Genomic DNA, 13,252 nt, shown 5'->3' on the forward strand with positions numbered 1-13,252 from the left:
GGGATGAGGGGGATTTACTTATTTATTTTTTTCATCCATACCCGAGGATATTTTTTTCCACTGATTTTCAGAGAGAGTGGAAGAGAGAGGGAAAGACATCGATTGATTGCCTCCTGCATGAACCCCAACCAGGGCCAAGGCCAGGGAAGAGCCTGCAACCGAAGTACATGCCCTTGACCAGAATTGAACCTGGAACCCTTCAGGTCCACAGGGCTCAATTCTGAGCCAAACTGGCTAGGGCGAGGGGAACTTATTTAAAATGCAGTTGCACAGGCTTCACTTCAGATATTAACAAGTGTTTGACGATGAGGTCCAGCAATCTGCATTTTATAAAAAATTGATTTTAGAGAGGAAGGGAGATAGAAACATCAGTGATGAGAGAGAATCATCAAATGGCTGCCTCCTGTGTGTCTCTAGTAGGGGATGGAGCCCACAGCCCAGGCATATGCCCTGACCGGGAATCAAACTGATGACCTCTTGGTTCCTCGATGCTCAACCGCTGAGCTACACCTGGCTGGGTGCAATCTGCATTTTTAATAAGCTCTCAGGTGTCTGTCATGCCAAGTGCGAGATCTTTGGTGTAAAGACTTAGAAGTATTATCAGCAGAGATTTTGAACAACCCAACATGTCTATAGAAGACAGGTGAACAAGAAAATGTACTGGAAGCTCAATTTTTTTTCTTTTTTTTAAAAAGTGCTTTCTGTGTCTATATTAATGATGGACCATAATTACAAAGATTTGTTCACACACCCCCCCCCCCCCCACCCCACACCTACTTCAAAGTCACTCTTATTTAGTATGCATATATGACTCCAGATAACCAAAATATAATGACATTATTTTTGTTTAGTACTACATTATTTCTGATCAAACATGTCAGGGTCTTAGCCTGAATTTCAGTGGAGTAGAAATTGGATGGTGGTAACAGAGTGAGGTTACTAGCCTGGCAGTGATACTAAGAGTTACTTATGTTGGCACAAAATGCCTTCAGGTTTGGACTCTCAGGTACAGATGGGCGGGGGAGGGATAGAAAGGCACAGAAGTGTTTCCTCTCTCAAGTTATTCCTTATTTTCAATGACCCAGAAACTCTGTCACCATCCTCAGGAGCCTGTAACAGAATATCCTTTGTGTTCTGCTCCCAAAACATTACTACCCTTACACCTATTGTTTTGCAAATGCAAAAGAAAAGAGCTCATTGCCCTACAGTAGTGGATAGTATCCTCTCTGTGAAAGGTCTTTTCTGCATGATTTCCATTTGAACAGACCCCCCCCCCCCCAGTACAAATAAGGAAGAAAAAGATACACTCATGATTGTAAGACCCCAACCCAATTACTTCACTTTTAAAAATTTTACTTTTAGTATGTTTCATAGGCTCTTGGATACTATTAAATTAAGAGAAAAAAAATAAGGCCCAGGAGTTTTTCCTTTCATGAATTATTTCTTGTTCCTGGTGACCCAGAACTTGTTGTCCGGTCCTTAGGAACCTGTAACAGAATGTTCTCTGTATACCTCTTCCAAAACATTGTTTTTGCAAATGCGATAGACATCAAATCACTGCTTTGCTGTCCAGTGGGCCAGATTCTGTGACAATCCTGGCCCCTTAAAAGGGTTGGATTTTTTTTCTTAAATACTGAAAATGTAAAAATTTTAGAAAGTACTCAAAACTTTTTATTTTTTAAAAATTTTCTTGCAGTCTATCATTGAACATATATTTTACATAAAATGTAAACATAGAATTTCTACATTACTTATAGAAACAACTTCCCTATTCTAATTTTTTAATAATTATAATTTTCATAATATGGTGATATTCTATCATGTTGATATAGCATAATTTATGTGATGTTTACTTAGTATAGCAAATTTAGGGATTTTTAATTTCTTTCTGTTTGAAAAATTTGGGTTAGAACAAATTTTTTCTCTAAGTTAATTTTAGTATGTTAACTAGATAAATAACTAACATTTGTATAATTTCTGGTACTTTGTCCTAGGCTCTTTTGGATCAGTCATATCACTTACAGTGTCACCTACAATATATTACCATGCCATTGAGTATTTCAAATATTTTCCCCCTCAAATATCAAGCTGTAAACATAAGTTTAACAGAAAGCAAAAACTACCCAACATCTTATTACCTTAAATAATATTTATTGAATGGTTGTTTGGGACTGTATTAGGATTAATGCTAAATACTTATAAGCTATTTATTTAATTTAATTTTATACAAATCCTATTAGATATATTCCATTATTATTCCCATTAACAGGTGAGAAAACAGGCCTGAATGGTTGAATGACTTTACCAGGTCACCTAATCCTAGCCGATAGTAGGCTAAGCTAGTATTTAAGCCCAGGTCTTATTCCAGAGTCTTATTCTTAATCTTGCTTCATTTCATAATGTATGTATTTTTCAATATTCATCTAGAGTTTTCCATGTTTTATAGTTCTCATAATTATTTTAATGGTTATATTCTTTCATTGTGATAAAATGCTTACTTTATTAAATTGTTTTATTCCTAGTGAATATTTGGCTCTCTAGGCTATTGCTATTACTAGATGATGCTTAATTGTTTTTTTTCTTCATATTTACTTTTGTATTTGTGGAATTATTTCTAATAAATTTCAAGAAGGGAATATATAGATCACTTTGGGGTCTTGCATGTGTCTTGTAAAATATGTACTAGTCCTATATAATAATAGCCTAATATGCTAAGTGTCTGATCGTCCGTTTGTCCATTCAACCAATCAAAGCGTAATATGCTAATGATATGCTAAGGCTGCTCAACCACTCTCTATCATGTGCACTGACCACCAGGGGGCAGACACTCCAACCTGTAGATTAGCTTGCTGCTGGGTCTGGCTGATTGGGACTGAGTGACATGGGCCAGACACACCCTAGAGCCCTCCCGAGGTCCCTCCCTGGCTAGCCAACCTCCCTGGCCCCGATCATGCACCGGTGGGGTCTCTCGTCCTGGCCTGCACCCTCTCGCAATCCAGGACCCCTCAAGGGATGTCGGAGAGCCAGTTTCGGCCCAATCCCGCAGGCCAGGCCGAGGGACCCCACTGGTGCATGAATTTGTGCACTGGGCCTCTAGTTTTATTATAATACCCCTTTTGTAACTAGTCTTAAGATGTTTGGGTTAATTGCTACAAAGACAGAAATAAACATATTCTTATTTGGTTATATGTTAGTGCAATTGAACATTTCTGAGTTTTATTGGTTACTCTACTTTAGCATTTTAAAATTACTTAACAATTCTAATTTCTTCTTATGGTACATCTATATCATGAAATAATATACTTTTAAAAGTCAAGATGCAAAAGAAGTCTAACATGACTTAAAAATGGGTACTGAAAAGCCAGAGATGCAGAAATGATCTATGTTTATTTCTGAGTAATTTAAAATTTTTAATTTGTACTTTTATTTAAAAATTCTAGTGGGATTTATTTTATAAACAGAAAATATTTATTTTTAAACATGACTGATAGAATGGATGTACTTCATATTGAAATAAAATACACAAAATCAAAGCTAAGGGATCAGTTGTAAAGAAACAATCTCTGTCTCTCAATCTCTCTTTAATGGAAATAAGATTTATTTTAGCAGATAAATAAATGACATAGCTTTCTAATTTTTATTATCACTTTTTCTTTTACAGAGATGCTGTTCAGTTAAATGTGATCGCTACACGACAGCTTATTTTCCTTGCACAACAAATGAAGAATCTGGAAGTGTTCATGCATGTGTCAACAGCATATGCTTACTGCAATCGAAAGCATATTGAAGAAGTAGTCTATCCACCCCCTGTGGATCCCAAGAAACTAATTGATTCTTTAGAGTATGTTTGTTTGAAATTTATATACATTTACTTTGATCCTAAAACTTTGGACTTTGGATCCAAGTTTATTTATATGTATTTCTTGGTCAATTTCAGTTTCTCTCTCCCCATCCCTTTACACACACACACACACACACACACACACACACACACACCTCTTTTTTATTTAACAAGTTATTACATATTTACTATGTTTTTTTACTGTATAGATTTATATCTAAATGACTGTTGGAGTGTGGAGCTTTCTCTTTTGATCAGGTGTGTTGGTTGGAAGTAGGCCTTTGAACAGACTCATCAATGATATTAGGGCCTCTGTTTCCCAAAGAATCAATCTTAGTGATTAAGTATCTGATACCACAGGGACTAATGACTGTCTATTCAAGTTTCTAATTTATTAAAAGATTATCTTTTTTATTATGAACCAATGGAGTATGTCTGTAGAGGTACCTTTAGTTATTAGGGAAATCAGAGGAGTCATGGTCCTTTAATTGATACTCTGAGTGTCACTGTTATCTTTCTAAGGACTAGCATCCTATCAACAACTATTACATGATAAATATTTGGATATGGATTAAGTGAAGTATGCTTATTCCATGGCCAAGATTTCATTTGCTTTGTTCAGCCTGTGCTTTCTCATCAGGTGAAACAAGTAACACAGGATCAGAGCAAAAACAAAAATATTTTTTCTTTTATAATTATAAAACCCTTCCAGTAGCCATCATATCTTCACATATTTGTTAATCCTCATATAATATTACTGTAGTCTTTTACTTCTTTTTTCTTATCTGTTTCTCCTCAGATCTTTCTTTCCAGAGATTCTATCATTTCAGCTCCTTAGTTATTTCCTGCTTTCTCAGTCCAATTCTTTTTTCCCCAAGAGTGCTGTAGAGAGTGTTCTTAGCTCTTTCTCCAAGTTTTCTCCTAAAATAGCCATGTAGGTCCTTTTCTTTAAAGCTTTTCTGCTAATCACTATGGGGAAGCAGACAGGTTATAATGAAGTTAATAAACATGTGAGTTTACTATGACATTCTTAGGGTAATTCCCTGGTTTTGTTTTATGACTCCATTTCTTAGATGGTCCTAAATATCTTCCTCATTTTCTTCTTAGGTCAGTAGGCAGAAGTTGTTAATATCTCTGGGAAAAGTTGAGTGGAAGTTAATGAAGCTTTTTACTTTTTCTCTTATTAGTATTTAGTATATCCAAACACTTAAGTTGCTGAAAAAAAGAGCATGTAACCTTCTAATTTTATATCTTCTTTCCTTGCTTACAAAGAAATCTGGCTAACAGATAATTTTAGGATAACTCATGGATTGCATCTGTAAATTCACGTTAGTGGTTAGGCTTACTGGCCTAATTTAGCCAGTTTGTTGTTTTTTTTCTTTTAATGTAGCAACATCTCTTCCATATTTCAAAAGTTGTCTCCACTCTGGAGTTTTTCTAAGTTGATTAGCAACTGCCCTTCAATTTTATTAGTATTCTTTTCCTTTCATCCACATACAAAGGAAAATTTATCTTGATAATCTCTAATTTATGCTTCCTCATCAGTTAGCATGGCTGTCATTAGAGTGTGACAGTATACTGAATATACAGTTATGCATGTGTAGCATTATAGACAGTAAGGGAAAAGTATCAGAAAATAAATATATAACATTGGAATCAGATATTTAGACTGGGAAAGACCATACATATCACCTAGTATATAACCTTCCTTTTACAGATTATCAGAGTAGACTTTTTCTTCAGATACTCTGAGAAAGTTGTAAGGAATTTTATAATTTCATAGTAGGTTGCTAGTTGAATTTTTCCACTGTTTAAATAAATAAATACCTTTATTTATTTTTTAATTATTTGGACATTGATAGCTCTGCAAAATACTTCTCTCATCCCAAACCCTCAGACCCTTTTAACATGTCCTCCCTAAAGAAACAAAATATTCGTACTTTATACCCATTCACAACTAATTTTTAAAAATATGTAAGACTCAAAATCAAATAATATTTTTCTTTTCTAGAACTCATTAGTAATTTTTTATTTCCCTTTAATCCTTACCTGAGGATATGTTTTTACTGATTTGAGAGAGAGGAAGGGAGAGAGAGAGAGAGAAACATTGATGTGAGAGAGAAATGATCTAGTAATTGATCAGTTGCTTCCCATAAGTGCCCCTACCAGCAATTGAACGCACAACCTAGGTATCCCTGACTGGGAATTGAACCCACAGCCTTTTAGTGTATGGGACGACCCTCCAACTAACTGAGCCACCTGGCCAAGGCATGAGCTCATTAGTAATTTTAAACCACAGTGAAACATACTTAATGGCATTTCTTTTTAAAAATTAGCTTATCATACTATTTTATAAGGGGAAGAAATCAGTTCAAGGCCTTAGAGAGAGTAGAATGTCCCTGTTTCTTAAAGCATATGACATTGAAAAGCCCCTTTGCTCCCTTGGAGTTTGTAATTTCCACATTACCAACAGAATCGGCTCCCAGGTAGACTTTCTACTTTATATTAGGCTTGGCTTGGATACTTTTGGACTGCAGCAGAAAAACTCTGAAGTGTAAAAGGAGGGGTGTGTGGGAAGGGATAATTCCAGCACAAAAGAGGGACGAAGCTGGAATGGAAGTTTTCTGAGCAGCAAAATAAAAACAGCCAAATTCCTAAGACCCCACCTCGTGACAGGCTTGTTTGGGGTAGAAGATGGTAGGAAATCTCCAAGCTGCACTAATTTCTGGATGATGAATACAAGTGTCAGCCAAAATATTGTACTTCATGCCAGAGGCATGTAAACCACTGAGAAGGTTTCCTGGCCAGTCCGGCTAATTGGTTGGAGCTTTGTCCCATGCACTGAAGGGTCTTAGGTTCGATTTTTGGTCAGGGTACATACATGGGTTGCATGTTCAATCCCTGGTTGTGTACAAGAAGCAACTGATCAATCTTTCTCTCTCTCCTTTCCGCTCTAAAAATTAAAACAAAACAAAATATATCCTCTGTTGAGAATAAAAAACAACAAACACACAAAAAACTCAGAAAAACACTAAGAAGTTTCTAAAAATAATAGCTGCAGATGGAAATGCCCTAATTAAATTTTACAGCATGATTCATTTTATTTTATTGTTTATCTTAATTTCTGTTAGTCTCATTAGTGAGAACATACAGTTTTCAGTAATATTGAGATTACTAGATCTTTTTTATTCATTGTAAATGTATATTCATTGCAGATGTGTATAAGTAATATGTTATGGTGCTTAGAATTCCTAATCTGAAATAGAATTCCTGATCTGAAACCCATGGGTCCAGATATATTTTGGAATGAATAGTCACACTAAGTGAGTTCTCTCTCTCAAAAAAAAAGATCATAAATAAGTTCAGATCAGCTTTGCTATCTACCATGTGATTTATGAAAGAACTCTAGATATTTGGACCTTTTTGGATATAGAAATTGGGTATAAGATTTGACTTGTATTTGATGTATAATGAAAGGAAGACTAACTTGTATATTTTTAGTAAGAGTTGTCAAATCATTTGGGTCAGAGCAACAGATATGTTTTAATATGCAAAGTAAGGTTTTTAAATTTTATTTTATAGTAAAACATCTGAAAATATTTTTGCATGCTTTCTTTGTTTACCAGATGGATGGATGATGGCTTAGTAAATGATATCACGCCCAAATTGATAGGAGACAGACCTAATACATACATATACACGAAAGCATTGGCAGAATATGTTGTACAACAAGAAGGAGCAAAGCTAAATGTGGCAATTGTAAGACCATCAATTGTTGGTGCCAGTTGGAAAGAACCTTTTCCAGTAAGTTGTTAGAAATCTTTTAAATAATTGTAATTGAAAATTTTAAAAGAGTTGGCAGTTTTTTATTTAAGAGCAGATGTTATTCACTAAATATGACTTGATATGGCAGAGCTGTTTTCATTGATAGAAAAAGTCATATTTATTGGTACTTTTATTTATAATATAATGTTTGCTTAGGAATGCAGATTCACATTTTAAAAATCTTAATCGGGACTATGATGTTATCTCGATCAAAGGCGATCTTGCCCTATATTTTTTCTTTGTGATTGATGAGCTTGGACTTTTGATACATCAACATTTGTTGGCTTTAAAAATTATTTACTGGGGAGAAACCAAGATGGCGGCATAGGTAAACACTGGAAATTGCTGCCTCACACGACCACTTCAAAAATACAACTAAAAGACAAAACGGACATCATCCAGAACCACAGGAAGGCTGGCCAAGTGGAAATTCTACAACTAGAAGGAAAGAGAAAAGCACACTGAGACTCAGAGGAGGTGCGGTGTGGACGTAAAGTGCAGAGGTATGGAGGTGCATGCAGAAAGGGCTGGCAACTGAGGATGCAGCTGTCTTTTTCAATCGGGAGGGAGACACAAGCTCCCAACTGCTCTGAACACCAGTTCCAGGCGAGTCTCTGGGGACCCAGACTCATACGGGGAGAAACTGGACTGTCTGGCATCGGGCCGGAACACAAGGGCGGCTTTCTCGCAGAGGTGCTTGCAGCGAAACAGTGAGAACCGTGACCACTTAGGGCAGGGCTGAGGATCAGCCATAGCTGTTTGCTTTGCCCAGTTGATTCCCCAAGACCCCGCCCCACCCAAGCTGTGTGCAGAGGCTTTTGCATATTAATGCTCTGGCCCTTGGCAATCTAAAATTACTTAACTAACTGCAGCTGGGTCAGAGAGACCCAGAACATCCAAAAGAAGACCCAAGGCCCCACAGCAGCTTCATTACTTCACAGCTGGGCCTCATCTGGGCACCTCCAAACCCCAAACAAGGAAAAGGAATCTGCAGATCTCTCCATAGCTCCTGCTGGGTAGCCTCAGGAAGAGGCTATATTAGCACCTCCTTAGAGATCCAAGAGCCAGTGTACCCAGTGGTCAGAGTGGGACCATCTGGATTACAACTCCTCAGATCCATAAGGGACACTATCAGGGGGCAGACTCAGTGAGCACCAAAGCCTCACTGAAACAAGTCTTGCCCCAGAAGGGTGTCTCCAGCACAGAAGTTCTCCCATCGTAGACACAGCTGATTCTCACAGCCAATTGGCCTGGAGGTCAATTCCTCCCAGGAATACCTACAACATTCAAGGCTTAATTACAACCAGACTGTGCACAAAGCCCACAAAGGGATGCACCAACAGTGTCCACCTTAGGTAATTGGGGAGGCTGAGCCACTGGGCACTATAGGACACCTAGCACAAAAAGCCACTCCATCAACACAGGAAAGCATAAAAAATTCATAGACAAAGAAACAGGTCACAAATGACAGAAATGGAGGAAAGCGAACTACTGGATATAGAGTTCAAAACCACGGTTTTAAGGTTTTTCAAGAATTTTTTAGAAGCCGCTGATAAATTTAGTGAGACCCTCGAGGATATGAAAAAGGACCAACTAGAAATTAAGCATACACTGACTGAAATAAAAAATATTATACAGAGACCCAACAGCAGACTAGAGGATCCCAAGAATCAAGTCAAAGATTTGAAATACGAAGAAACAAAAAATGCCCAACTGGAAGAACAAAAAGAAAAAAGAATCCAAAAATATGAAGATAGTGTAAGGAGCCTCTGGGACAACTTCAAGCGTACCAATATCTGAATTATAGGGGTGCCAGAAGAAGAGAGAGAGCAAGATATTGAAAACCTATTTGAAGAAATAGTGACAGAAAACTTCCCCTACCTGGTACCTGGTGAAAGAAATAGACTTACAAGTCCAGGAAGTGCAGAGAACCCCAAACAAAAGGAATCCAAAGAGGACCACACCAAGACACATCATAATTAAAATGCCAAGAGCAAAAGACAAAGAGAGAATCTTAAAAGCAGGAAGAGAAAAACAGTTAGTTACCTACAAGGGAGTACCCATATGTCTGTCAGATTTCTCAATAGAAACTATGCAGGCTAGAAGGGAGTGGTAAGAAATATTCAAAATGATGAATAGGAAGAACCTACAACCAAGATTACTTTACCAGCAAAGCTATCATTCAGAAGTGAAGGTCAGATAAAGAGCTTCACAGATAAGGAAAAGCTAAAGGAGTTCATCACCACCAGACCAGTATTATATGAAATGCTGAAAGGTATCCTTTAAGAAGGAGAAGGAGGAGGAGGAGGAGCAGGAGGGGGAGTTGGAGGGGGAGGGGGAGGAGGAGGAGATAAAAATTGTGAACAACAAATACATATCTATCAAGTGAATCTAAAAATCGAATAATTTGAACAGAATAAACTGGTGAATATAATAGAATCAGGCATAGAAAGGGAGTGGACTGACAGTTCTCAGGGGGGAAGGGGTGTGGGGGGTTAGGGAAGAGACTGGATAAAAATCATACACCTATGGATGAGGACAGTGGGTGGTGGGGGTAAGGGTAGAGGGTGGTGTGGGAACCAGGTGGAGAGGAGCTATGGGGGAAATAGAGGAACAACTGTAATAATCTGAACAATAAAGATTTAATAAAAAAAAAATTATTTACTGACTTGTGACCCAGTGCACGGATTTGTGCACATTGAAAGGAAATTAATTAGAAGATGGCCAGTGGGATGCAACTGGGCAAGATGAGCCAGACACACCCTGGAGCCAACCTCCCATGGTTCCTCCTGGGCGGAGTAAGCGGGGTCCCTCCAGCAGGTGGGGTCCCTTGGTCTGGCCTATGGGGATCAGGCCAAAACTGGCTCTCGAACATCCCCAGAGGAGTTCCAGAGTGCAAGAGGGTACTCTGCAAAGTTGCTGTCATACAGTGTGTGGAACGCAAATGCAAGTGTGCAGTAAACCAGATTCAGGGCTGACAGTGCCCCAGCAACAGCATAACCCATGGCTGGAGGTAGACTTGTGCGGCCCTGCGAGGAATCGGGCTCTCTCCTCTCTGGTTTTGGGGTGCATCACCTGAGAACCTTTGCTGCCGAGTCACTGCAGCTCGGCAGTTCCTGCATTGAGCATCTGCCCTCTGGTGGTCAGTGTGCATCATAGCAACCGGACAGGCAGAGGGACACTTTTATATATATAGATTAGCTTCCCTTGCAGAAGTGAAGGGAATAGAGATGAAAATATTCAGGATCTTATTTTATTTCATTTGCTTTTTAGTACCAAAAGGAGGCAAGCCTTCTAAGAGGTAGATGCTTCCCTGTAGAGATCACAAGCTAAGAAAGATATGAGAGAGTTCTCTGATATATAGGAAAGGAAGGCATTATGGTATTTCTGAATCTCTGGAGTAATAGCAAACATAGATATAAATTAACAGACAAGTTGACTTAGGAAAAACCTAGGTTTCTGTGATAGTAAGTGAATGCCTTTTGTTGCTTTGACAATTCTGTTTTCCTCTGTTTTATTCAGTAATTTTGAGAATAATTTACCAAACTTGAACAGGCTTTGTTTAACAAAAACATTTGACAGGTATAAACTCCTTTTTGTAAAATTCTCCTTACAGAGAATTAGAAGAGTAGGTAATCCCTTGAAAATTATTTTACTTAGCCATTTGCAATCCCAGAGAAAATTGCTTCTATTTAAGACGAGGAGAAATAGTCTGACCTGAATCTAGTCTAATTTTTGGTTTTTAGAATAAAATTACCAAATATATGTGTGGAGTTGCAGATTTCATGTAATAAATCCCTAGCTTCATAATATTTATAAGCTTCCTACTTTTTTTCTTTTTGGTATTAGGGATGGATTGATAACTTTAATGGACCAAGTGGTCTCTTTATTGCGGTAAGTTCATTTTTTGATTTATTTAATATTCTATATTTTCTTTTGTTTTCTGTATACCTTTATATACATATATGCACTCTGATTTATGTATCTTAAGGTGTTGTTTTTAATTTTAACAAAGGCAGGGAAAGGAATTCTTCGAACAATGCGTGCCTCCAACAATGCCCTTGCAGATCTTGTTCCTGTAGATGTAGTTGTCAACACGAGTCTTGCAGCAGCCTGGTATTCCGGAGTTAATAGGTATATGAGGTGACAATGTTGCTTGTTAAATATATCGTAACTGAGAAGGGAAAACAGAGCTATTGACTAATATTAATCCCTCAATCCTGACATTCCCATATCAATATATAGGGTGTCCCCAAAAATGTATACATTGAATAATTAGGAAGGCAGTTTCATTAAAATACATTTCATTTTCAAAATTAAGCTATCTGCTGTTAAAGTGTGTATATATTTTTTTGGGACACCCTGCATATCAATTCCAGTTGGCTTATTACAGGCAATAATAGCAAGTGGTCCTGTCAGCAGTAATTACGAGTTAACATGAACTCTCATGTACTAACTATAGGATAGGCAAGTTAATTAGGTAGTAACAATGAACCCACCTCCAACCGATGATTTTTTTTAATCCAAACTAAAGTGTGGTATGAACTTGGCATAAAGAGCTGAAAATTCACAGAGAATTTTTTATATAAATCAAACATGTCACACTGGAGCAGCTTTAATCAACTCATGGAGCCTCCTTTTAAAATGTGGTAGCATTACAGGTAACACCTAAACTTTGAGCTATTCATTAACTTGTTTTCTAATGACTAAACTGCTGTTATTTTTGAAGTCAGTATTTTTTATTTTTTTAAAAAGGGATATTATTATATGAATATATGGTTTCTGGTAAAAGGAAATCAGTTCATGATATTTTCAAATAAAGCCTCTGAAAATGGGAAGGAGATAGGAAGATCTGAGATTATTTGTTGTTTTTCTTACATTTATTTTGTTAATCCTCACCGGATTTTCCATTGATTTTTAGGGAGAGGGAAAGAGAGAGAGAAACATCAACCCATCGATTGGTTGCCTCCTGCACAAGCCCCAACCAGGGCCCCAACCTGCAACTGAGGTACATGCTCTTGACCAGAATTGAACCTGGGACCCTTTGGTCCGCAGGCCAACACTTTATCCACTGAGCCAAACCGGCTAGAGCGTTTTCCTTACATTTAAAAACACACTTCTACTCATACAAGGAAGAAAAATATAAAAAAGTATTTTTAAAGTAAAAATATTGGTAGGGAAAAAAAAAAAAATATTGGTAGGGGAGGGGAAAAAGTCGTAAATCTTTTAAGGATAATTTAAAAAATGTAGCAAAGGTACCATCCTTATTTTTTCCTACTTGAAATCATGTAAGATTTAGATTGGACAAGTTTGGCTTTTATCTTTCATTGATTTGATCTTTGTTTTTGCAGACCAAGGAACATCATGGTGTATAATTGCACAACAGGCAGCACTAATCCTTTCCACTGGGGTGAAGTTGGTATGATTTTACTTGTGTTTTTGAATATTAGAATAAATCTTAAAGAACTTAAAATATTATCTGAGTTTTAATGTCAGAATAACCCGTGAGACATTAAGGCCATTGAGTTCCAAATTTAGTCTTATTTTAATTGCCATCTTAAGAATATCTACCAATACTACCTTGTT

At 37.3% G+C, this 13,252-nt stretch overlaps 1 protein-coding gene across 3 annotated transcripts in view; it reads left to right on the forward strand.

The window, feature by feature from the left end:
• FAR1 (fatty acyl-CoA reductase 1) overlaps positions 1-13,252 on the forward strand; it is a 44,223-nt gene that overhangs the window by 9,819 nt on the left and 21,152 nt on the right. For 2 of the 3 annotated variants that reach the window (XM_059708947.1, XM_059708946.1), the window contains exons 4-8: positions 3,662-3,841; positions 7,468-7,645; positions 11,516-11,560; positions 11,682-11,800; positions 13,018-13,085. In XM_059708947.1, the coding sequence (XP_059564930.1) occupies positions 3,662-3,841; positions 7,468-7,645; positions 11,516-11,560; positions 11,682-11,800; positions 13,018-13,085 (590 nt within the window). Of the gene's footprint in view, positions 1-3,661; positions 3,842-7,467; positions 7,646-11,515; positions 11,561-11,681; positions 11,810-13,017; positions 13,086-13,252 lie in introns of all 3 variants that reach the window. The other variant, XM_059708945.1, reaches the window with a different exon arrangement.

Source organism: Myotis daubentonii, chromosome 9 (assembly GCF_963259705.1).
Source record: "Myotis daubentonii chromosome 9, mMyoDau2.1, whole genome shotgun sequence".
NCBI lineage: Eukaryota > Metazoa > Chordata > Mammalia > Chiroptera > Vespertilionidae > Myotis > Myotis daubentonii.